The sequence below is a fragment of the Callithrix jacchus genome, chromosome 5 (assembly GCF_049354715.1).
Source record: "Callithrix jacchus isolate 240 chromosome 5, calJac240_pri, whole genome shotgun sequence".
Taxonomy (NCBI): Eukaryota; Metazoa; Chordata; class Mammalia; order Primates; family Cebidae; genus Callithrix; species Callithrix jacchus.
In genome coordinates this window covers 32,829,710-32,854,518 of record NC_133506.1, presented here as the reverse complement: position 1 = coordinate 32,854,518, position 24,809 = coordinate 32,829,710, and the positions used below count along the sequence as shown (strand labels likewise).

At 56.3% G+C, this 24,809-nt stretch overlaps 1 protein-coding gene across 31 annotated transcripts in view; it reads right to left on the bottom strand.

Moving 5' to 3' along the window:
• Positions 1–10,746: 10,746 nt before the first annotated feature.
• Positions 10,747–24,809, bottom strand: part of SRC (SRC proto-oncogene, non-receptor tyrosine kinase) — a 61,465-nt gene continuing 47,402 nt past the window's right edge. For 20 of the 31 annotated variants that reach the window (XM_078371614.1, XM_078371606.1, XM_078371605.1 and 17 more), the window contains 9 exons: positions 22,159–22,257; positions 21,895–21,998; positions 19,873–20,022; positions 18,312–18,467; positions 16,019–16,198; positions 14,422–14,498; positions 13,483–13,636; positions 13,197–13,328; positions 10,747–12,908 (listed from right to left, as the gene is read on the bottom strand). In XM_078371614.1, coding sequence (XP_078227740.1) covers positions 12,700–12,908; positions 13,197–13,328; positions 13,483–13,636; positions 14,422–14,498; positions 16,019–16,198; positions 18,312–18,467; positions 19,873–20,022; positions 21,895–21,998; positions 22,159–22,257 — 1,261 coding nt within the window. In that variant the 3' untranslated portion in view covers positions 10,747–12,699. Of the gene's footprint in view, positions 12,909–13,196; positions 13,329–13,482; positions 13,637–14,421; positions 14,499–16,018; positions 16,199–18,311; positions 18,468–19,872; positions 20,023–21,894; positions 21,999–22,158; positions 22,258–23,113; positions 23,147–24,809 lie in introns of all 31 variants that reach the window. The other 11 variants (XM_078371597.1, XM_078371598.1, XM_054255326.2 and 8 more) reach the window with 1 other exon arrangement.

Genomic DNA, 24,809 nt, shown 5'->3' with positions numbered 1-24,809 from the left:
GGGGAAGAGTGGCAGAGACGCATTCAGACAGTGTGGCCGGGACGTGCCTCTGGGGGGGGCAGCCCAGGCAGCAGAACAGCCTGTGCCCTGTGTGTGGAAGGCACAGCAAGGGCAGGGCCACCACAGCACAGGGAGCAGCGGGTCTCATGCACTGAGGAGGAGGGCACCAGCTAGAGCCAAACGGCCTTCCCTGAAGGAGGGGTGAGGGCCTTGGAGCTGCTTCCGAAATATGAGGCTCCTGGAGGCAAGTGGGGCTCTGGTGAGGACGGGGAGAAAAAGGAGAGCCTGGGCACCCTGCCCACCCCGCCTGCAGGATTTTGTGGGTGCTGGGCTCAGGTACAGCTCTAAAGTTCCAGACAAACTTGCTCAACAGCAGGAAGGCCACCAGAGGGGCAAGGGTGGGAGGTCAATGGCACAGACGCAGGCCTAACGCACACAGGAAAGAGAAGAAAGCTCCAGAAAGGCTCAGAGGGAGAGAGGGAGGGGCTGGAGCGCTCCGAGACCCCCCATGGCGCCAGGGGCTTCCGGCTGACGCACACACCAGGCCCACGTGGGGAGAGGGTCTCAGCTGTGCTCCATGACGCAGGCCAGGAGTCTCACGCCAGGCAAGGCAATGATGAGCAGACCCCATCAAAGCCTCCAAGAGGGGACTCGGGGAAGGGGAGGGGGAGACAGACAGAGAGAAGGGAGTTGTGATGCCTCTAGAGCCCGCAGAGAGGGAAGGAAGGACACAGGGACGGGATCAACCAGACCCCCGTAGGCAAGGAGTTCCCCCAGCTCAGACCTGCACGCTCACCTCTGCACGCAGGCAGGACTGGCGGCAGCCCCACACACTGAGACTGACACACAGACAGCCCCCACAGAGTGGCCACACTGCAGACCTCCCGCCACACGGCAAAACTGGCCAGCCAGAAACCCACTCTGGGACACACAGACCGCCACACACACACACACACACACACACACACACACACCCTACCTCATGGACACGAAGACAGAGGGACAGGCAGACCAGATACACAGCGCTGACACTCAGAGACAGACAGACAGGGACAGGCATGCCAGCCCCTCCCTCAGACAGACCAAAAGACCCCACTGCTGTGGAAAGAGGTGGGTGGACACCAGGAGGCAGGCGGAAGGAGAGGACTCACTAGAAGAGAGAAGTCCCAGCTGAGGAGGAGCATGTGAGCCCACAGCCCAAAGCCCAGCAGACTCCACTGGGGTCTCCCCACCAGGCCAGGGATGGGGCTGCAGGTCTGCCCCCTGTGGGTGCTGGGTCAGGGAGCATCTACCACAGGCACCACCCAATGTGTCTGCTCTGAGGCAAGTGCAGGCCAGAGTGCTGCCTCGGCTATGGCACTGCAGCAGGTGACAGGTGACAGAGACTCCAGGGAGGGGACTGGAGCGCAGCCCAGGAGGGGACAAGAAACCCAAGTCAAGGTGCTGGGGCAGAGAGGAAGGAACAGGGCAAGACCCACTGGGGGACCACGTGGATGGGCCATGGGCAAGAAGGGGAAGGCGACCGGCCCGAGGTCTGAGCTGGGTGCTGCCAGGCAGTGGGCACATGATCAGGATGCCCCAGGCTTTGGAGAAAGAGGGGTGGCTGAGCCCGCTGTGAGGTGCGCATGGAGTGTCCGGAAGGCTGTGTGCAGGGAGACCTGGAGCTCAGGGGATGGAGTGGGGTGGTCCCTACAAAGGGGGAGCTGAGGTCCAGAGTGGGGACAGTCACCAGCCTTGCTGGAAAGGGAGAAGAGGGTGAGGAACAATAGCACATTAGAAGGTCAAGACTCGGAGGAGTCCTCCAGAAGCAGGGCAGGCTCAGGGCACCAACATGTCTACAGTCAGATGCCAGAGAAGATGAGGACAAGGTCATGTCTGCAGGGAGGCAGGCCAGGTGCTGGTGAGAGCCACATGGGCGTTCTAGCATAAAACGCAGCTGGAGTGAGTGAGAAGGTGGTGCAGACAGGAAGACAGCTCAGGATGGTGAGGGGAGGGACAGGGTGGGGGCTGGAAGCAGGCTGGGGGTTGCCCTGCAGCAGGAGAGATGGACCACAATGGGTGGACAGGTCCGGACTCAGCTCGTAGATCACAGCTAGAGACCCCGATGTCAGCAGCTTATGTGTGGAGCAAAAGGAGTTGGCGGAAGGGAATGGGGGAATGCCAGGGGCAGGAGGAGGAGGAGGTGGCCAGAGCTGGCATGGAGGCAGGCAGGCCGGCACATGCCCAGGGTGAGAGCCCACCCCTCAGAGACAGCGAGGGGAGGAAGGAGGGGTGGGAGAGCCAGAGAGAGACACAGGCTGGCTTCCCTGAACAATCTTGATGGAGCCCCCAGGAGTGGGAAGGAAAGGAAGGGAGGTAGAGGTGGGGGAAGGAGAGCGGGGGGTGGGGGAGGTGGTGGGCAATCGGGGAGATGCGTGCACACACACAGACACACACACACACACATACACACTCCTACAGGGATGAACAGAATAGAAGCAGAATTCAATAACAACTTGGAGAGGGAGCAGAGCGGGAGAGAGCAGGCAGGAAGGGTGGCAGGGGAGGGAGGGAGGCACATGCAATCCGGTCCTAGGAGGTGTTCAGCCACCACTGCTGGAGTGCAGGAACAAAGACTGGGGCTCCCAGAGGGAAGCAACCGCTGAAAAAGTTGCAAGATAGACAGACAGACAAAATGTCACACATACACACTGTGAGAAACACCCTCGAAACGGCCTTGAGGGGCAGGTGGGAGGGAGCCTGCCTGAGGCTGGGACGGTGTGTTTCTTGCTCCGGTTGGTGAAGCCACAGGTGCAGACACATGTGAAATTCATCAAGGCTTTTCAATTATGCATCTTGCAATATGTAAGTTACAATTTTTTTAAATGAGAGGAAGAGGATAAAAGGTGGAAGGAAAAATCGATGCATCAGTCAGGGAGACAGGAACAGACACACACACACAGGTACCAGTGATGCCCAGGTGAGAACAAAACCCAACCAAGTCAGAGAAAAGAGGAAATAAAAGGGGAACATGAGCAGGAGAAAAAGACTGACTTCTAGACCCTCATGTGGGAAAGGAGAGGCCCCTGGGAAACCTGAACTTGGGGGTAGGGGATTTACAAGGCAGGAAGGAAATCGCCTTGAGCTTTCCTTTCCTTAAGCTTATCTCTGGGGGTGGGGGGGCAGAGCACAGTGGCCAGAGGAATGGCCTGGCAGGGGTGACCTGCTGGAGGTGGAGTGATGTGGCACCAGGCCCCCCAACAAGGGAAGGTGCCAAGCAAGATGCCAAGCCCGGAAGGGGCCTTGAAGGGTTTGGGGCCAGTTGGTGGATGCGGAGCCCAGGAGGCAGCTTTGTTCTCAGGTCCTGGTCCAGAACCCACAAAGAGGGAGGGAGGGAGATGGAGGGGGAAAAGGGGGTGGGCACTGAAATGGCCCTACAGGAGGGTGCAGGGGGGTGGGTGAAAGCGTGTAGGTCCAGGAAAGGGGTGGGGAGGTAGAAAAGGGCCCACAAATAACTCTTGGACAGACAGACAGATGGTTAGATGGATGGATGGACAGAGCACCCTCTCTCATCTGCAAAGTGAAAACAAAGCCTCAGAGATGATGCACAAAGAGACAAGGAGAGGTTTAGGGGAAGTGGAGAGGGAGAGGGGTCCGAGCAGGTGAGCAAGGGTCAAAATGGAGCCACAGAGAGCAAAGGGGAGAGGAGCGCGCTCTCTCTCTCTCTCCCCCTTCTCTCTCTTTCTCCCCCCGCCACACATGTGTGTATGCACAACTCATAGGACCTGTTCTGTATGTGTGGACCAAAGGAAAATATAAAGGAAATTACCCCAAGGTGAGAGTGGGGGATTAGGTACACTGGCAGAGATGACACCCTGACAGCTTGTCACACACTGGTTTACGCGCACAGACCTCGCTCTATGAATCCACACACACACAGCCGGGGCAGATTTCAGAGCGCCTTAGAGACTGGCGAGAACAGGTGGGGAGGAGGGAGAAGTGGAGACACACACATATACACACACAGCCCAGCACACGGGAGAGAGGAAGTGTTGATTGAACGGAGGGACAAGTGCATGAACACATATTGCACATTCACTCTCTCACACACGTACATGCATGCACACACATGAACACATGCATATCTCACACACCCACATGCATGCACACACATGAACACGTGCGCATTCTCACACATATGTATGCACACACACGAACACACATGCACGTTCTCACATATGCATATGCATGCACACACATGAACCCATGCACACTCACACACATGCATACACACACGAACACACATGCACGTGCATGCACACACATGAACACATGCACATCCTCACACGTACATGCATACACACATGAATACACATGCATTCTCTCACATGCACATACATGAACACACACGAACACATGCGCATACATGCATGTGCGTACGCACACATGAACACACATGCACACGCGTGCACACACACGTGTGTGCACACACATGAACACATGCGCATTAGCACACAGGCACACATGCATGCACACACAAACGCGCATGCACATTCTCACACGCCCACATGCACACACACGTGAACACATGCACATTCTCACACACGCATGCATGCACACACACGAACACATGCACATTTGCACACAGGTGCACATGCATGCACACACACATTAACATATGCATTCTCACATGCACACACATGCATTCACACCGTGCATACATGCATGAACACACATGCACATTCTCACACGTGCATGCACACACACACATGAACACACATGCATTCTCTCACACACACACACGCAGGAGCAGCTGCTCTGAGATAAGTGTTTTAGGAAGAGCCGTCAAAGAAAACAAACCCCCAGCCAATGGCAGCAACCCCCACGCTGGAGCAAGGGGTGGCAGCTGCTGCCCAGGCAGGAATCCCACAGGCCTGCAGCCACCGGGGCTTCAGGGGAGGCGGGAGCGTTAGGGAACAATGAGGAGCCAGACCTGTTAGCCACACAGACACGTGTGCATGCCTGGGAGGACGCTGTGAGTGTGGGGGGCTGGTTAGTAAATGAATGGAAGGTGGAGTCATGGCCAAACTTGGTGGAAAGAGAGCAAAAACAGACTCATACACACACACACACACACTCATACACACACGGCCTCGGCACACGCACACTCATACACACGCACATACACACACTCCATTAATATGCACGCACTCATTCCTATACACGGCTGTGCTGAGGTCGCCTCACACAGCCTCAGCACACACTCATACACATACCCATACACATACACACACATACATACACTCACACACTCATGTACACACATACACACTCACACACAAATGTAGGAAGCCCAAAGAAAAAGACAAAATGCTAGCAAAGCCCCAGAGAGGAGAGGGAAGGAGGCGGAAGGCAGATGCAGGAGAGACAGGGGCTGGCTGTGCACCTCTCACCCTCTCTTGGTGTCTGTCTATATGTCTCCCTGGCCCTCTTTCTCTCTCTCTCTCTCACACACACACACAAACACACACACCACCCCTGCTAGGCAGGAGCAGCTGCTGCATGGTGTTTCAAGGAAGAGCCAAGGGGGTGAGAGAAAACAAATCCCCACCCACAGCAGTGAACCCAACGCTGGAGAAGGGGAGGCGGGCAGGCAAAGGGTCAGGAGCAGGGAGCATGGCCCACTCTGAAAAGCCTGCAGATCTGGGAGGGCAGGAGGCCTGGGGAAAGATGAGGAGCCAAGACGCCTGCTCCCTGGCAGACATGCCGATCCACAGACACAGGGTGACATGTTGGGGGAATGAATGAATGCATGAATGAGGGGACCCTGGAGAAAGGGACAAAGCTGATATGGTGAAAGAGATTAACACAAGCCAGGCGGCGCAGTGGCTCCCACCTGTGATCCCAGCATTTTAGGAGGCTGAGGTGGGTGGATCTCTTGAGCCCAGAGTTCAAGACCAGGCTGGGCAACAAGGTAAGACCCCGTTTCTATAAAAAAAAAAAAAAAAAAAAAATAGCCAGGCGTGGTTGTGCACACCTGTAGTCCCAGCTACTCAGGATGCCGAGGTGGAAGGATCACTTGAGCCCAGGAGGTCAGGGCTGCAGTGAGCCGTTATTTTGCCACTGCATTCCAGCCTGGGAGACAGAGCAATACCCTTCGTCAAAACAAAAAAGCCAGAGAGATGAACAGAGAGATGGAGAGGGAGGATGCGGCACGCGCACACACACACACACGCATGCACACACGCATCGTCTTGCTTTGATGCACTCACACAAGGGCAAACTGCAGGGGCAAAATGAAGAAGAAAGACGCAGAGGGTAGAAGGTGTGGGCCATACACAGCCTGCCCAGCACGCATTCACCCAGGCCTGGCAAGAGGAGGCGCTCAGCAAATCTACAGCCCATGCACCATACTTTTGTCACCCCAAGAAAATGTTTAAATTTCTTTTAAAATCAGAAGAAAAATGAACTTTTAACTCCATGTTTCAGTATGTCCTATTAATATATTCGTGTTGATACCAATGCTATTGTAACACGTATTTTTTTTTCCTAAGGAAAGGACAAAGGTACCTAGCCCCACAAAAGTCCAAATGGGACTCCAGTTGGGTGCCCAGCCTGCGAAAAGGCCAAGGCCAGGACAGATCTCACTGTAGGGAGTATCAGAGACAAGGGAACCCAGAAAAAGGGGTTATCAGGAGGGCTTCCCAGAAAGGTGGGATTTGCAGGCTGAAGAAAGGAAAGCTGTCAGGCAGGGGCACTGTGAAGAATGCCTGCATGGTGAGGATCAGGGTGCCACAGGTCAGCCAGAGCCAGACCAGAACGGCAGGGGAGGGAGACGCCGGGTTCTTAGCGGGGCCAGAAGTGGGAAGAGGGCATGAAAGCCAAACAGCAGAGCGTGAGTGAGAGACGGCTGCACCAACCAGGGCAGGTGGTTTTGTGCAAGAGGTCCCCCTGCAGAGAGGGTGGGAGTGGACAGGTGAGTTGAGTTTTCAAATGTTGCAGGTGAGATGTCCAGAGGATGGTTGCCAGGGAAACTGTCCAGGAGGCAAGCCTTGAGGCTGAGGCTGGACCAGGATGGGGAATGAGGAGAATAACCACCTCCCCTCCCCGCCCAAGAGGCCAAGTCCAGGAGCCTCGGGGACAGGGGAAGTGAGTTGAGCAAGAGATTCATGCACAGACACACGTGTACACAGGTGCACACACTGACACGGTGGCAAGAACAGGAGGGAGGGAGAAGGGGAGGTAGACAGACCCATGGGCATGGAGATCTGGACACGTGGACAAACGCACGCATGCACACACACTCTGGGGGTGGAACAATCAAAGAAAGACATGAGCATTTAATGAGACCACAGCAAGAGGCAGGCGGGAAGCAGAGGCTGACGCACAGACCGACAGATGGACACAGCCCCAGGATCCCAGGATACACGCTCCAAGGGCTGGGTGGGAAGAGCCCCAGAAAGGGGAGGGATGCGGGCAGTGAGACTCGGGATGGACCTCACAGATGACGGGCAGATGGACAAAAAGCTCCTCTCCTTGCCATTCCCTCCCCGCCCTCAACTCCAGCCCCTCTGTCTCCATCCACTTTTCCTGTCTGTCCTGTCTGTATCTCTGAATCTCTGCCAGTCTCTTTTTCTCCCTATGAACCGCAGCGTTTTAAAGCCCCCGAGAGAAAAATGGAAAAGGAAGACAGAGATGACAGAAAATGCAGACAAGAGACTTCGTGCATGTGTGTGTGGGTGTGGGTGAGTATGCGCGTGTGTATGTGTGTGTCTGTGCATGCGTGCATCCAGCATGAAGTCTGGTCTGGAGAATGTAAGTAGGGAGGGAGGAAGAGAGGGGACAAGAGAAGCAGAGGATGAACAAAGAGACTTTTGAAGCTCATGGGACAAAGCCTGGGAGGCAACAGGAGCAAGGACACGCATATGTTGCACACCCCTCCACACACCACACATACACCGTGCATACACCCTGGAGACAGGCCCCAGCCTCCAGGAGAGAGGGATGGAGCAGGGGCTGTGAAATACGCTTGGCTGGTTTGTGTTTTCCTGTATCTTTCCTTCTTTGCCAGAAAAAATATATTTTTTTCTTTTTTCTTTTTCTTTTTTTTGTCATGGGGAAACATTTTATTTTTCTCAAAAAAGAAAAAGTGTATGCAGAATTAAGAGTAAACCCAACAGAAACCAGAAAGGGAAGGCTGCGGGGATGGAGCCCTGGGGTCTCACATCCCCTGGAGAGAGCTGGACACTGCACAGGGCTGAGGCAGAGCGGATGGCATCTCTCGCTCCTGCACCCGTGTGTCTGTCTTCCTTATATACCAAGTCCAGCAAAAGCCAACTGGACGCAGGCCCAGAATGAGGAAGTCCCAGCCAGAGAAGGAGCCAGAGACAGGACGGGGAGAGACAGAGTGACCTTCCTGCCTGAGCAGACATTACCCATGTGGCCTGGCCTAGACTCACCAGGGAAAACTTCACCCAGTCCCTCAAGCTCATGTTCTAGCGGGTGGGCTGACAACCTCTGCAGATTCCAAGGCAGCAGGAAGAGCTCCTGGGGTCAGTCTGTGGCCTTGGAGATGTGCTTTTCAGGACCAATAGGAGTTTGCCGTGTTGCAGAGAGGAAAGAAAGGGCATTCCCAGTGGGAGAAACAGCCTGGGCAAAGGTATGGAGAGGTGGGAGGGCCTCGGAAGAGTCGGATGTGGCGAGGTGGATGGGGAGAAAAATCTGAGAGGCAGAAAAAGAGGGTAAGGACTAGAGAAACACAGACAGCATCCAGGCAGAGGAAAAGAGGCAGAAATTAGCAACAGTGAGACAGAGAGACACATAAAGAAAAGGAAAATCAGCTGGGCACAATGGCTTACACCTGTAATCCCACACTACGGGAGGCCAAAGGGGGCAGATCACTTGAGCCCAGGAGTTTAAGACCAGTCTGGGCAACATAGTAAGACCCCATCTCTGCAAAAAATAAAAATAAAAAATTTAGCCAGGAAATAGGGGCACACACCTGTGGTCCCAGCTACTCAGGAGGCTGAGGCAGGAGAATCGCTTGAGTCCAGGAAGTGGAGGTTGCAGTGAGCCAAGATCACGCCACTGCCCTCCAGGCTGGGGTTCAGAGTGAGACTCTGTCTCAAAAAAAGGAAGGAGGAAAGGGAGGGAAAAGGGAAAGAGAAAAAAAGAAGGCAGGATGTGGGATTTTAAAAACCTACATATTAGGTACAATATACACTACTTGGGTGACAAGTGCACTACAAAATTCACCCCTACGTAATTTACCCATGTAACTAAAAACCACTTGTAACCCCAAAAGCTACTGAAAATTTTTTAAATTAAAAAAGAAGAAAGAAACAGGAAATTGATGTAAGGCCAGAAAGGCCTGGAGAGGCACAGATAGACCAGAGAGAGGAACAGAGAGAAAAGGCTCAGATTGACAAGTCAAGAGGAGAGAGGCCGAGCAGCGGCGGGTCCTGCCAGTCCCGGCGCGCGGGGTTGGGGCTGGACCCTGCCGTCGCGCCGCGGCGCGCATGCGCACTCCTGACTGCCGCAGCTGCGCTGGCGAGCGCTTTGTCCCCGGCGTGCTGGCACGTGGCCCTGCGCCCCCGGACACACGTGGGTCCCGCCGGCAGTGGCCAGCGCCGGGGGTTCGAGCCCAAGCTCTCACGGGTCCACACGGACACACATGCTGCCCCCATCCACATGCATGAGAACCCAGCTGCTCACCTCGGTGCCCACACCCCAGGAGCCCACAGGCCCATGAACCCCCTGGATCTGTGTTCACACAGTACACACACATTCTGCACACACAGCCAGAGCAAGCAGATCCGCTCACCTCATCCCCAATTAATGCCCAAGCACACACATCTGGGACACTTCCCCAAGACCCCAGGCTTACAGACCACCTAGACAGGTGCTCACACACAAATATCCAAACACCACGTCTGTGACGAGCTCACACACATACCCCTGTGAACACAAAGGCACACGCATCCAGGCACTCCCACCAGCAGAGAACACCTGCCACAACATCACACCCCCCACACCTCTACTCCCGAGACACACACACACCTACACACACATCCCTTGCAATCTCCAGATGCCACCCTGACCCTGACACCGTGATGTGTTTGGCTTGTGAAAATGATACTGAACAGAAAAAATGTCCAGTTTTAGAAATTTGTTTTTAATTAAGCAATGCTGTGGCCAGAGGTGACTCCGGTGCAGAGGTGAGTGATCTGGTATATATTTGTGTAAAATAATGTGTTTGTATGGACGGTTGCAAATCAACCTTCAAGGTTGTGCGCTTTGGTGGTGGGGAAGGAGGGGGGAGGGGAAGGGTCTTTGGATTTTTCTTCAGTGTTTTCAGGACTTTTGTGGATTGATCCAGCACCCCTGCCCCGCACTCTTAGGAAACACACAAACAGCAGACACAGTGATATCCTCGTGGTGTATATGTGATCTCCTCTACGCAGGCCTGGCAGCCCCACCCACTCCCCAGTGTTAACTGCTACCATCCACCACCGGCATTTGAATCCTGAACAATCTGCCTTGTCCTTCTCCCAGGTGCGCGCCCCCAAAACACAGGTGCAGATGTGCACAAACAGCCACATTCTGCAGCAGCCACCTCCAATCTGATCATGTCACTCCACCTAAGCCTGAAGCCCTCCAGCTACTATTGCTGCCCAAAGGCCCCTCAAGGGGCAGTTTGTTCTTACATCCCACCCCCTCTCGCTCTCCAGCACACAGTAGATGCTCAATAAACTGTTGATCAAACTCTGAGGTCTGTTTGTGTTTAATCAGACAATATGCAAAGTATTTACAACGAATTCTGGATCCCCCCACCCCCCCAAGCCTAGGCCTTAGAATTTGGGGCCCCCCAGGCCTCTGCATAGTCATCTGAAATCTACAAAACACTTAAAAAAAAAAAAGACAGTATTAAGACACCTTACACAAAGGGCCTTGGGCAGTTGGAGAGGGATCTGAGAGCTCGATGGGGTGAGTAAGCCCAGATTTGACTGGAATGGATGGGAGAAGACTTGGGTAATAAACATGTATGAAAGAAAAAGTTGAAATTTCATAGGCAGGCACTGCTTGGCCTCCTTCCCCACTGGCAGGGCCTGGCTGGCTCAAGAACCCCTGGCAGTGGGAACATTATTGCTATGATGGGGGGGGCCATGGTGAAATGTACAATGTCTGGGGGATGGAGCAGGGGGGTGTTTTTACACATTAAATACGGACATACATGGAGACACGCACGCATGCACACACATACACACACACAGGGACCCTTGGCAAGATGCCACACACTGTCAACTGCCCCTTTACAGGTGGGCATACTGAGGCCCTGGGAGAAGCCACCACATACCCTAAGGCTGAACAGAGAGAGCCCCATCTTCTGATGTCTGGGCTGGGCTCACCATGGATGTCCTGCCACAGGGTCTGCACTGGAGCTGAGCAGTTGCAGAGGCCGTGGCCACATGTGCGGCAGACACTGCAGCTCAGAAAGAAAGCAGGGGCCACCCAAGGTCACACAGCCAGTCCTCGTGCATGACAGTGGGTAACACATCCTCTTTCACCCCTGCCACGCACACCTCTCCCTACTCATGAGTTAAAGGGTGCCAACTTGGGGAGAAGAACAGGGCCAGGAGTTGAAATGCCACAGGACGAAGTGGGGGAAGGAGGCCAGGACCAGGGCCTCAAGGACTCTTGGCTCTTCTATTTCTGCTTGATTGCCTCCAGGGCCCAGGGGCTCACTCCCTTTTGTGGCCAGCTGGCTCTGAAGGTTAAAAATCACCCACAAGCTGATTGAAGCCTCTCTCTCCACACCTGCACCTTTCACCCTGACTCCCAGCTCAGACCCACATCTGCCTCCATGCTGTTCCCCAACAGCCCGGCCGAGCAGGCAGCGGCAGTGCGATTCTGCCATCTCGAACGCATCCTCAGATCCCTTGTCCCCTGGGTTGTCCCAGTCTTTTCGTGATGCCTCCCACGAACTGTTGGTTCCTGAGGAAGACAGAGGGAGCACCGGTTCCAAGCCGCCTCCACTCTGAACTGCTCTGTGGCCTTGGACACGTCACATCCCCTCTCTCGACTGTCTCCCCATCAGTGAAATGGGGGCAAGGAAGTGATGATCTCCAAAGGTGCCTCAGGTCTAAGGAGGCAGGGTTTGAGGGGTACTCATCCTACTGCCCAGCCTGGGAGCAGCGGCAGAGGATCCATCTCGGCTGCCTCTGCCTACAGGTGTTTCCAGAATGGATGGCAAGGGGCAGGATGGTGAGCAGGCGGGGCCAGGGGCCCATCGCTCCTCTTTGGAAAGGCTCTTTGGCCAGCTCTCGAGACAGATTGGGGGTGGCACGGAAGTGGGCAAGGAGTTCAGTGAGTGGAGTAGGCTGAGGCTGGAAAAGGCCATCCTCAGGCCCGGCCCCAGCCCTTCTCCCGGTTCCTCCTCCAGAGACCCACAGAGCTCCAGGAGGGAGTGCAAGGAGGGGCGTGTGGCTAGAGTGGGCGCTGGACAGTCACTGTGCTGGTCTCACACGCCTGCCGCCCTCTCAGGCCACCCTAGGTCCGGAAGCCCCTTCCATGCCGCCAAAGAGGGAGGGGCCTCGAGCCTGGCAATTCAGCCCCACAGAGAGAGGACCAACAGCAGGCAGGCAGAGCAGGGCGAGCCCCAAGACAGGGGCCACCCAGCCCAGGATCCAAGCCGAGAAGCCAGTCTGGGCCCGCCCGTGCCTAGAGGTTCTCTCCAGGCTGGTACTGGGGCTCAGTGGACGTGAAGTAGTCCTCCAGAAAGGCCTGCAGGTACTCGAAAGTGGGCCGCTCCTCAGGCTCTTTCCGCCAGCACTGGCACATGAGGTCGTGCAGGGACTCAGGACACTCGGGCGGGCAGGGCATCCGGTAGCCCCGCTCCACCTGGTCCAGCACCTCTCGGTTCACCATCCCTGTGGGCAGAGTGAGGCATGGGAAGCCTGGCTCCAGTAAGGAAAGTGGGGTGCGGGAAGCTGATGGGGAGGATGGTGAGGGCTTCCTGCCTAGGCCAGGTTGGGTGCAACCATGGGTAGGTCCCGTCCCCGAAGCTGAGAGCATGGACCATCAGGAGAGCCTAAGATCAGGTGCTCAACTTCTTTGTTGTATGGATGGGGAAACAGGCCCAGCAGGAGTCAGGTCTTACCCAAGGCCACCAGGGCAAGGGCTCAGGGACTAGAGACGGGCCGGGAGGACCTTCTTACCAGGGTAGGGCACCCGCCCCTTTGTGGTGAGCTCCGTCAGCAGGATCCCGAAGGACCACACATCCGACTTGATGGTGAACCGGCCATAGAGGGCAGCTTCCGGAGCCGTCCACTTGATGGGGAATTTGGCACCTGCAGGAACGAAAAAGGTCAGGGCAGCTCTGACCTGTCGTGACTGCTCCACCAGGTGAGCACCATGAGGAATGACAGATAAGGAAACTGAGGCTTGGGAGAGGACGTGACCTGCCCCAGGCTGCACGCCCCGTGCCACGAAGCCCCTGCCCACCTTGCCGGGCTGTGTACTCATTGTCTTCGATGAGCCGAGCCAGCCCGAAGTCGGCCACTTTGCACACCAAGTTCTCTCCCACCAGGATGTTGGCTGCACGAAGGTCCCGATGGACGTAGTTCATCCGCTCAACATATGCCATGCCAGAGGCGATCTGCAGGCAAAACCATGGGAGCCCAGCTCAGGTGCCACCCATGCCCTCCCAGGACCACAGGGCACCCAGGGCTGGAGAGCCATCCACCCCTCCCCCACCATCCCATGCTTCTTCAGGCAAGTGAGGTCAGTTCACGGTAAATGCTGTTGGCATCAAAAGCAGGAGCAGTGCTCCGCAGGAGGAGGGAGCACAGGGGCAGAGGGGAGAGAGCAAAGGGCAATGGGGAGGCCCGAGATCAGATGCAGCCAGGAAAGTGAGGTGACCATGGAAAGAGGCCCCAGCGGACCCAGACACAGACAAGTGGACAAGTGCCATGCCCTGCCTGCTGCCCAAGTCTCCTCTCTGAGCCTGTTTTCTCATCCATCCAATGGGAATAATAGCCAATCCTCGTCACTCCTGATGAAAAATGCTTGTCAAGCACTGCCTAAAGTCAGCACAAACACATGTCTGCTGAGTGACTAAATGACTATTGAGATGACAACTGAGTACATCAGTTGTACTGATGTACAGGGGACCTCGGGCCTCAGTTGTCATCTCTATAAAGGTGACCCCTGATATTAGTCAGTGACCCCTGATGCCCAGGTAAGGGCTTTCTGCTGCCCAGAACCACCGCTTAGGGTGCCTGTAAGTGGACCTGGTAAATACGTGTGGCAAGATCAGTGAGTGTGGGGGTAATCAAGGCAGGCTTCCTGGAGGGGGCACTCAAGAGGCCAGAACTGGCTGCACCAGATGGGTCTGGGTGCTTGAGGACCAAGGGTGTGGGGAGAAGGGAGGGGCTGACTAACCTGAGCAGCCATGTCCACCAGCTGAGGCAGCCGCAGGTACTTGCCCGTTTCCCCCTTGAGAAAGTCCAGCAAACTCCCTGGGCAGAGAAAGACCCAGCTCCAGTTCCTGCCCTGTCCCTCTGCCAGGATGCAGTGATTCCCAAACCTGTCCTCCCAGGTGGCTAGCCTTGCTATAACCAGCACAACAGATTTTATGTAAACTCATCTCTCAATAAAGTGCTTGTCACTCAAAAGGCAAGCAGGTTGGGAAACGACCAGATGCGCACCTCCAGGTGAACAGGTAAACTGTGTTAATGCGGACAATGGCGTCCTGCTCAGCGACAACGGGAACTAACTGCTGGGAGATGCCACAGGGACGCATCTCAGGCTGGGCACGGTGGCTCCTGCCTGCAATCCCAGCACTTTGGGAGACCAAGGCGGGAAGATCATTTAAGCCCAGGAGTTTGAGACCAGCCTGAGCTACACAGTACAAAAGATATAAACAAAAAAAAAAATTAGCTGGGCGTGGTAGGGTACACCTATAGTCCCGGCCACTTGAGAGGCTGAGATGGGAGGATCAATTGAGCCTGGGAGGTCAAGGCTGCACTGAGCTGTGATCACGCCACTGCACTCCAGCCTGGGCAACAGAGTGAGTCCTTGTATCAAAAAAATTTAAAACATTTAAAATTTAAAAAGTTAAAAAAAAAAGGATGCATCCCAGATGTAAAATATTTCATGTATGAAATTCTTGAATAAACAAAACAGATTGATAATGACAAAGTATATCAGTGGGTGCTTGGGTTTGGGGTTGGAGGGTGCTGTCTGCAAAGGGCCCAAGGAACTTTCTGGGTGATGGGGCTGTTGCTATCCCCATTATGGTGAGAGCACACAGTAAACCCACTTGTTACAACCCATTGAACTGAATACTTAAAAGGGGTATATTTTACCATATGTAAACTATACCTCCAAAAAGTAGAATTTTAAAAAATAACTAATGGGTTTAAAAATTACTGTGGCTCACACCTGTAATCCCAGCACGTTGGGAGGTCAAGGTGGGAGGATTGCTTGAGCCCAAGAGTTTGAGATCAGCCTGGGCAACATAGGGTCACATCTCTACAAAAAAATAAAAAATTAGCTGGCCCTGGTGACACACACCTGTGGTCCCAGCTACTTGGGGGCTGAGGTGGGAGGACTGCTTGAGCCTAAAAGGTTGAGGCTGAAGTGAGCTATGACAGCACCACTGTACTCCAGCCTGGGTGACAGAGCAAGATCCTGTCTCAAAAATAATAAATAAATTAAAATTAAGTCAAAATCAAGCCAGAGACTTGACCTAGATGTGGCTGAGCTTGGAGGGCTGGGGAGATCTCTTTCAGCCCCAGAACACCAAACAGCTTTATGAAACCAGCAAACTGGGGGAGACAAGATGTGCTGTCGGAAATCATTTTTAAAACTGAAAGGAGAAAGGTGACCTTCAGTTTAACCTTCCACTGACGTAAGAATTTGGTGCTACTGCATTCCACCTTTGAAGATGCCCATTCTAGATGTGAGGGGAAATGAGGTTCATCCCCCTGCCCCGTCTGGAGTGCCCTGCCCCCTGTCCTGGCTGTCCAGGCCTCACCCTTGCTCATGTACTCCGTGACAATGTAGATGGGCTCCTCCGAAACCACGGCGTACAGCTGCACCAGCTTCTCATGCCTCAGTTTCTTCATGACCTGGGCCTCCTGCAGGAAGGCCTCCGGAGACATGGTGCCAGGCTTCAGGGTTTTGATGGCCACCCTGGTGGTGCCATTCCAGGTTCCTGTTGTAGAGGGACGCAGTCTGCCTCAGTGGAACACCCCCCCTACTCCTACCACACAGGGATCCAGAATCTGCCCGCCTGGGTGCCCATGTCAGCTGTGGCCTCCACAGCCATGTGACAAACCCAGTCCAAGACTGGGCCCTTTCTGAGCCTCAGTCTCCCCATCTGTAAAATGGGCACAATGGCAGGGTGCTCTTCACAGGGCTGTTTCTAGGATTAAGTGCTCAAGAACCAGTAGCTGTTGTCGGGACTATGATTACTAAGTATGTCCAGGCCAGGTGTGGTGGCTCACACCTGTAAGCCCAACACTTTGGGAGGCCAAGGCAGGTGAATCATTTGAGGTTAGGAGTTCAAGACCAGCCTGGCCAACATGGTGAAACCCCGTCTCCACTAAAAATACAAAAATTAGCTGGGCAATAGTGGTGCGTGCCTGAAATCCCAGTTACTCGGGAGGCTGAAGCAGGAGAATTGCTTGAGCCCGGGAGGCAGAGTTGCGGTGAGCCGAGATCGCACTACTGCACTCTAGCCTGGGCGACACAATAAGACTGTCTCAAAAAAAAAGAATGTCCTAAAAAGCAGCATATTAACCTGACACATAGGGGACAAGTTCCAACCCAACCACTGTCACTCCTGGGTGGTCACGTTCTCTCTGGACAGGACTTTGAAGGAGCCTCCTATGTGAGCAAATGCAATGCGCACTGGTGGAGGCTGGGGTGGGGTGGAGCTGGCCCAGGGGCTGCTGAGGCCACCAGATCAGGAGGCCACCTCGGGAGCCCACCTGCCCCAAAAAGTGAGACACTGTCCTAAGCACGAGGGCTTGGGAGCTCGGGCTGGCCAGAGCCTGACTCCCACCTCTGCCTCCTGCCAGCTGAGAGACCAGGGAGAGTCAGATCCCCTCTCTAAGCTTCAGTTATCTCATCTGGAAAATGGGGATTCTGTAGCGCCTACCTGGGAGGCTGTCTGAGGATTGAGTGAGATTTTCACCACTGGGCCAGGCCCACTGCGAGGGCTCAGTAAGTAATGTGGTTATCATTTCGCTATGATCTGATTTTCTAACTGCGCGGCCTTGGGGGAAGCCGCATCCTCGATCGGCATGTTTAATCCAGGTTCTTGTCCCAGTAGGGCTCAGGCCATCTGTGGATCTGCCTGTGGCAGTTCATGAGTCAATCTGGAGCACCCAGGGAGGAAGCGAGGCTCTTCGCAGGGCCATCACCACTCACCAAGCCAGAAATGATCTTTGTAGCCACCAGAACGGCAGGCGCTGTGCATTCGCCCAGGTTTTGCTCCACCCTCACATTGTGGCTGTGCCCACACCCTGGCTTCTCACCCCCTCCCCTCTCACCAGCTCAAAGCCCTTCCTGGACGGCCTGACCTCCAGCCTCCAGGCCTCTGTCCCGGTCATGCCTTCCACCCAGGAGGCCTCTCTGCTTCCTCCATCAGCCCTCGGAGGGCTGACAGTGGAGGCAGTGGGACTGAGTAGAGATGCGACCCAGATGAAACCACCTTGAAAACAGCACACCGTGATCCCCACCAGCGCCATGAGCTTCCAACTGCTGTCCCTCCTCCATCCTGGCCCTGAGTCCCACTGTGTGAGCAGAAAGCAGCTGGGGGAAGAGGGGCTTGGGTTTTGTCAGGGCTGTGTGGTGCTCAGCCTTTGCTGTTTCTCCAGGGTCAGACAGAAAATCACTCACATGCCCAGAACATGCCAGACCGAGGCTTCCCAGCACTCCCTCCCACAAGCTGGGCTTCTCTCTCCATGGCTAATAGCTGGTGTGTGGACATGCGCTGGGTCAGGGTCTCCACAACCTCCCATGGGTCCCACTGTCACCAGCCCCATGAACAGTTGGGAGCACTGAAGCTCTGAGTGAGGCCACAGGGGCCGGACTACCCAGCAAATCCTGGAATCAGGTGCTGTGGTTTGCACCTTCCAGGGCACAGCATGTGGGGGGGCCACATCCCAACTCGGTGCCAGCCACTGCCAGGGAGCTCCAGATTTACAACAGGACCCCATTGTCCAGCAGAGGCAGCTAAAGGCAAAGGGACCAAGGGAGCCCGGAGCTGCCACACGGGGTGGGGGTAGGATGCCTCTCCCAAGGGCAGGGGTCAGCCTTACCCATCCACACCTCGCCAAAGCAGCCCTGGCCCAGCTTGACCTCCAGCCGCAGTGACTCCCGAGGGATCTCCCAGGCATCCTTGGCCAGGCCTTGAGTCTGTGGCTTAGACGTGGGGCACACAGTGGTGAGGCGGTGGCACAGGCCGTCGGCATGTTCTGAGGAGGAGGAGGGAGGTGCAGTTAGGTGGGGCTTCCGCCCTGGGGACTCCCTATCCCTCGGTGTGTGTTGCTCGATACACCAGACGTAAGCAGATTGATTTCAGGGGATACACAGGGCGCCCTCAAAGCCAGACATCTACACAGCTGCATCCCCACACAGGCCCACGATGCTCTGTGCATCTGCTTTATGCATCAGTCATCCAGTCAGTCATTCAGCAGACAGTAGGGGGTGCCAGGGACCCTGTGGGGAGCAAGTCCAGGGAACCTGCTACCCTCAGGAACTCATAGTCCGGGAAAGAGCCCCACTTCCCTAATCACCTCCCAGGACCACAGATGTGAATGTGACTGGAGGAGAGCTGTTCTCGAAACAGCAGGAGTCCTGGGAGGCTTCCTCGAGGAAGCAGCAACTGCACTTGGATGGGCAGGAGAGTGAGGGGTTAAGTAGGGAAGAGCCCTCTAGGCAGGCCACAGCCAAAGCAAAGGTTCTGAGAAAAGAAGAGCTGCAGGACTGGAGAAGCAGAGGCCAGGGAGAGGGGAGGAAGGGTAGCACCAGCGGAGGCAGAAAGGCAGTCGGGATTAGACCGTGCAGGGGCGGCAGGAGTCTTTAATCCAAGATTCCAAGACAGCCCCTGGAGGGTTCTGATCTGAGGGAATGGGATTCAGAACGAAGCACACAGTGGTGACTTAAGGGACAGAGAGTGGTGGATGATTGGGAGGAAGTCAGGAGGCCCAGCTGAGAGGAAGAGGCGGCTGGGGGTGTGGAGTAGACCAACACCTGCACACAGAGGCCAAGCGTGCCACAGACACATGGGCCCACGGGCACCCACAGGCCCCTGACACTCGGTCAGCTCCAGACGCCCAGGTGGGTGGGTCAAAGCACGGCAGTGCCCACACCCAAGCCCTCACCCGCATGCAAGCCCCACGAGCTCCCTCTGCCGCTCTCTCGCTCTTTGTACAATTGATCTGGGCACCCCCTCCTCCTCTCCCAGCAGCCAGTTCAGACCGGTCCTGGGCTACAGAGACAAACGACACTAGCCTCTGTCCCCTCCCTTCCCGCTCTCTGGGGCTCCTCTGGGCAACCCCCTTCCCACCAGCCAGCTGCAGAAAAAGACAGGGAGTGGGATGGCGCGTGGAGCCAGGAGAGAGGGGAACAAGGAGGAGGGGACAGAGAGGAGGGGGGCAGGGTGGAGGGGGGCAGTGGGGAAAGGAGAGAAAGAGGAAAGGAGAGAAAAGGAGGAGGGAGGAAGGGAAGGGGGAGGAAAAAGTAGGGAGGGGAGCAGGAAACCAGGCCTTTTAGGCTAACAGAAGAGCGGCCTTCCAGGCTCCAAGGCCCCTCCCTGGGGTCTGCAGCTGAGGTCCTGCCTGGCCGCCCTCCCTCCGAGGCCGAGGCCGCTGCGCTCACTGGAGTAGTAGGCCACCAGCTGCTGCAGACTGTTGAACTGGGTGCGGGAGGTAATATAGAAGCCGCCGCTGTCCAGCTTGCGGATCTTGTAGTGCTTCACGTTGAGGCCCTTGGCGTTGTCGAAGTCGGACACTGAGAGGCAGTAGGCACCTGCAGGCAGGGAGAGGAGCCGTGACCACCACGCCCTCTCCCCCACAGGGCACCATTCTGTGCCTGAGTCCAGAGGGAAGGGAGGCCCAGGCAGTTGAGCCCCCAGCCCTCCCTGTCTCTCAGCAGCCCGACCCAGGGCAGCCACAGAGGTAGGACCAAGAGACCCAAGGGGTACTTGACCGGAACATCCTGCACGCCCCCTTAGCCCCGGCAAGACCTCAAATCCCAGTGCACATCTAGCTGTGGGACTTAGAGGGGTGGCCAGTCCTCTCTGGGCTCAGTTTCCCCTCTGCACAACGTGAGTGCTCCCAGGGTGGCTGGGAAGATTCAGTGCATCCACATATTAAAGGGCCTGGTACTCAGCAGGCACTCAGTAACTCTTTGCTGGGAGCCTGTGAGTGGCTCCCCGTGGCTGTGTGCCCTGGCCTAACTGCTTTCCCTCTCTGGGTGGGCCCACAGGGTCACTGTCCATGCTCCCCCCACTTTCTGAACGCAGGCCAAGGTTCAGGCGAGAGGGGGTGGTTGCAGAGGCTTTGGCCATGGTGGGCAAGAGACCACGGGCTGGGCATGGCCTGAGGCCTGCCTGAGTCAATTGGGGCCAGCTCTGGTGCCTCCCCTCTTTCCCTTGAGCCTAGAAAAGCTTTTGGCCCAAAAGTTTCCTCCCATCCAGCAGGCCTGGGTAGAACGAGAGGCCAAGAGACGCCCGAGAGGCATCAGGGAACAAGGCTGAGCCCTGGAAGTGGGGCGGAGGCTCCAGCGGCCAGGGACGGGCCTTCTCGGGAGCCTCTCCAGGAGGTATACAGGCATGGGAGAAAGACCAGCTGTCGCAGCCCATGGACCTCCCTCTCTGCAATCTTCAGGCAAAGGTTACAATCGCAGTGTACAGAAGAAATGAGGTCCAGAGAGGGACAGTGGCTAGCCTGGGGTCCCCCAGCAAGCCAGATACAGGGCTGGGGCTCAAACCCACACCTGAGGACCAAAGCCTGCCTTGGACAACTGTGACTTTCTACCGATGGCCAGGCTAGTGCATGTAGACACCACAGGCCTGAGGATGAAGCCACCCCTGGCCACATGTGCACACACGAACAGGCATGGCCGGGCACAGCAACCACAGGCTCACACAGATACACGCTCCCCAGGCCCTCAGGCACCAGACAAACCACAACAGTCCATTCCCACACGGCAACACACAGACAATTCTGCCCCACATCCACACACACACACACACACACACACACACACCCAGATGTACACACAGCATGCACACACACAGCCCCACAACCGCTTGTAAATGCACGGCTCAGCTCGACATGGATGCTCTGCTCCCCACCTCCCGCTGAGCCCCAGGCCCACAGGAAGCAGCTCAGCCTGGTTGCCATGGTGACAGGCGCCTGCAACCCACTTTCAGAGGGGCTGGAGAGAAAGGGGCTGGTCTTCATTCTCTGGCTTGAGGGAGGGACAGGAGAGGGGCAGGGACCAGGACTGTGGTGAGGGGTAGGGCAAAGCCAGGCCCCAGCACCCAGTGTGGGCCCCAGTGACCCCGGGGAAGGAGAAGAAGGGGGGCTCATTGCAGCAGCACCTACCCTGAGAACGAGCCTGCTGTCGTGTGACACTCAGATCTCCAGACAACCTATGCTCAGCTTTCATCTGAGGATACTGAGGCCAGAGAGCTAAGCCTCATCTTTCTCTGGCCATCTGGCCATCGTGGGTTACTTGGCGTTCCTCAGAGGCACCTCCCTGACTTTGATTACCTCCTTCTGGAAGGCCCCTCTCTCCCTACTCCTCAAGCCCAACTCCTGCTCATTCTGCAACACCTAGCCCAAACCACTCACAGAAAACTCAGTGTCCACTGGCCAGCAGGAGCATGCATACCTTTCGTGGTCTCACTTTCCCGCACTAGGAATGTCCCCCTCGGGTTCTCCGCGTTGAGCAGTAGCCGCTCTGACTCCCGCCTGGTGATCTTGCCAAAATACCACCTAGGGGTGGGAAGACAGAGGATGGTGTTGGTGGTCCAGGCTTCTGCCACTCACAACACCTCTCCTCAGATACGTCTGGGGCGCTGGGCAGCCCAGGAGAGGCGCTCTGCATGGGCAGCACCCAGGACGACGGGCAGAGGCAGCCAGAGACGGTACTTACTCTTCAGCCTGGATGGAGTCGGAGGGTGCCACGTAGTTGCTGGGGATGTAGCCTGTCTGTCCCGTGCTGAGCGAGTGGGCCAGCCACCAGTCTCCCTCTCTGAGCAGGGACAAAAGGAGGAAAGAAAGGAGAAGGGAGCCATCAGCCACAAGCCCACCATCCTCCTAGGTGCTATGCTCGGGGTCTAGTGGCCGAGGGAGGCCCAGGGAGGTGGTGGGGCCAGCGTGAGTCCCCGAGGCATGCCAGGTCCAGCTGGCCTGGAGCTCCTCCCCTCCCTGGCCCAGACGCCTTTTTGCCAAAGTTGGATCAGATGGGCTTTGTCTAGGACCAGGGCAGGACTGGCCTGGGTCAGTCTGAGGCTCCAATCCATAGGGGAGGAGTCCCAGGGCAGCAAGAAATCCGCTTCCTTTCAGATGCACCAAGACATCTCAAGATGCCCAGAGCTGCCTTGGGAGGGAGGGAGGGAGCCCCGTCTCTTCGGGCAAGCAAGGTTGTAATAGAAGAGTCCTGCCTGAGAGAAAGTCAAGTGAGACCTACAAAGTCTCCCCACACCCTGAGATTAGAAGCCCGCTCCTGGGAGCTGGTGAGACCTGGGTGGAGACAAGCAGGGGCCCTGCTGGGACCCGGTGACCATCCAGGCCCCAACCCTGCCAACTAGAGCAAGGCTTGCCTCCACCCCAAATCATGGGTCACACCTAAAGGGCTCCTCGGCTGAAAACTACAGGCCCCCTCCTGCAGCCTACCCATCTGCAGGGGGAAACTGAGGCCAGGGGGGGCTGGGACTTGCCCAAAGTCACACAGTGAGCCCTGTCCAAGGGGGTGAGGTGCCCAGGGCACGTCTATGCGAAAGTGAAGAGGAGGAGGAGGGGGAGGGGTGATGGGGATGGGGTAGGAGAAGCTCCCGGCATGGTCGGGTCCCCTGGGCCTGGGCAGGAGTGGGGAGGGGCCGAAGTACCTTTGCAGCCATCTGAATGTGAACCAGGTCTGGCTGGAGCGGGGGTCCAGAGACACAGAGGAGGGAGGAGAGAGCGAGAGCCCAAGAGGAGAGAAGAGGCAGAGATGGGGGTGGTGAGAGGCGGGAGTGGCAGAAAGAGCAGGGGAGAGAGCGGGAGAGCCAGGCGGTGCTGGGGACGGGTGACAAGGGGACAGCCACAGAGGCCTCGCATCCAAAGCAACCAAAGGGACAGGGGCAGGGTCCACAAGGAGTGAGGGGAGGTCCGTGGGCAGGGAGACCTTAGAACTAGGGTCCAGCCCCCTCTCATTCCCACTGTGCAGCTGGGAAGACTGAGGGCAGAGAAGCAAAGGCCTCTCTGCTCAAGGTCACACAGCCAGGCCCGGGCTCCTGACTCCCACGTAGAAGGGGCGCCCCCTACAGGATGCAGCAGGGCTTGACAGCTTGCTGGGCTCTTCTCAATCCAAGGCCACTTTTGCACCTCAGCAGGACCCTGAGAAGACACACAGTAGGCAGGGTGGCCCCACCCAATGCCAGGGCCCAGAGAGAGAAAGACCCTTGCCTACAGTCACACAATCTGAACTTGAACCTGGATCCCTGGCTCCCAGTTCTTCTGAGCTGGCCCTGGCCATATTCTTCAGTCCATATAAAAGATAGAGGTGAGGCCAGGAGGGTGCAGGACTTGGGAGCTCTCCAAGGACCTATCAGAAGACAGGGGCGCACCTGAGACCCTGGGGCTCAGATGGATGGCTTGAAGTGAGCCAGAGGATGTGGTGTCCCCGCCTGCTGGAGTGAGGGGGGTTGTGATTGTGATGGCTGCACATGCTCAGGCGGGGAACAAGCCCACGTGGGGTCGCTGGAGGGAGGAGCCTGGAGCAACGGGGCAAGACCTGCCTCAAGGAAAAAAGCCTTTGGATGCCCCAAATCCCCACCCATTTCCTTGTTGTACACCCACCCGGGTTGTCCACACTTGTCTCTCCCACTGACCCTCCAGGCCACCCTGCAAGGGAGGAAGGCAGGGCCCAAGTCCCAGATGAAGAAACTGTGGCTTGGAGATGTCAAGGGATCAGCACAGGGGACACACAGCACCAGGCCAGAGTAGATCAGCACTTGATTGACTGATAGATTGACTGAGATGGAGTCTAGCTCTGACACCCAGGCTGGAGTGCGGTGGCACAATTTCGGCTCACTGCAACCTCTGCATCCTGGGTTCAAGTGATTCTCCTGCCTCAGCCTCCCGAGCAGATGGGATTACAGGCACACGCCACCACACCCAGCTAATTTTTGTATTTTTAGTAGAGATGGGGTTTCACTACGTTGGCCAGGCTGGTCTCGAACTCCTGACCTCAAGTGAGCCACCCACCTCAGCCTCCCAAAGTGTTGGGATTACAGGTGTGAGCCACTGCACCTGGCCAGCACTTTCTTTAGAGAGCTGGGGAAACTGAGGCACAGAGAGGTGCAGGGACTTGCCTAAAGCTACAAAGCAAGGACTCAGATCACAGAAAACAGCTCTCTAAGATCTTCCAGTTCAAAGCCTCCATTTATCAAAGGGGGAAATGAGGCACAGACAGGGCAGTGACGTGCCCAAAGCCACACAGTCAATCAATGGCAGAGCAAGAGCAAGAACCACGGCCCCTGAGTGTCCACAGCCTGGCACAGGAGACCTCCCCAGGCCCCAGAGAGGCTGAGACCTTTGGGA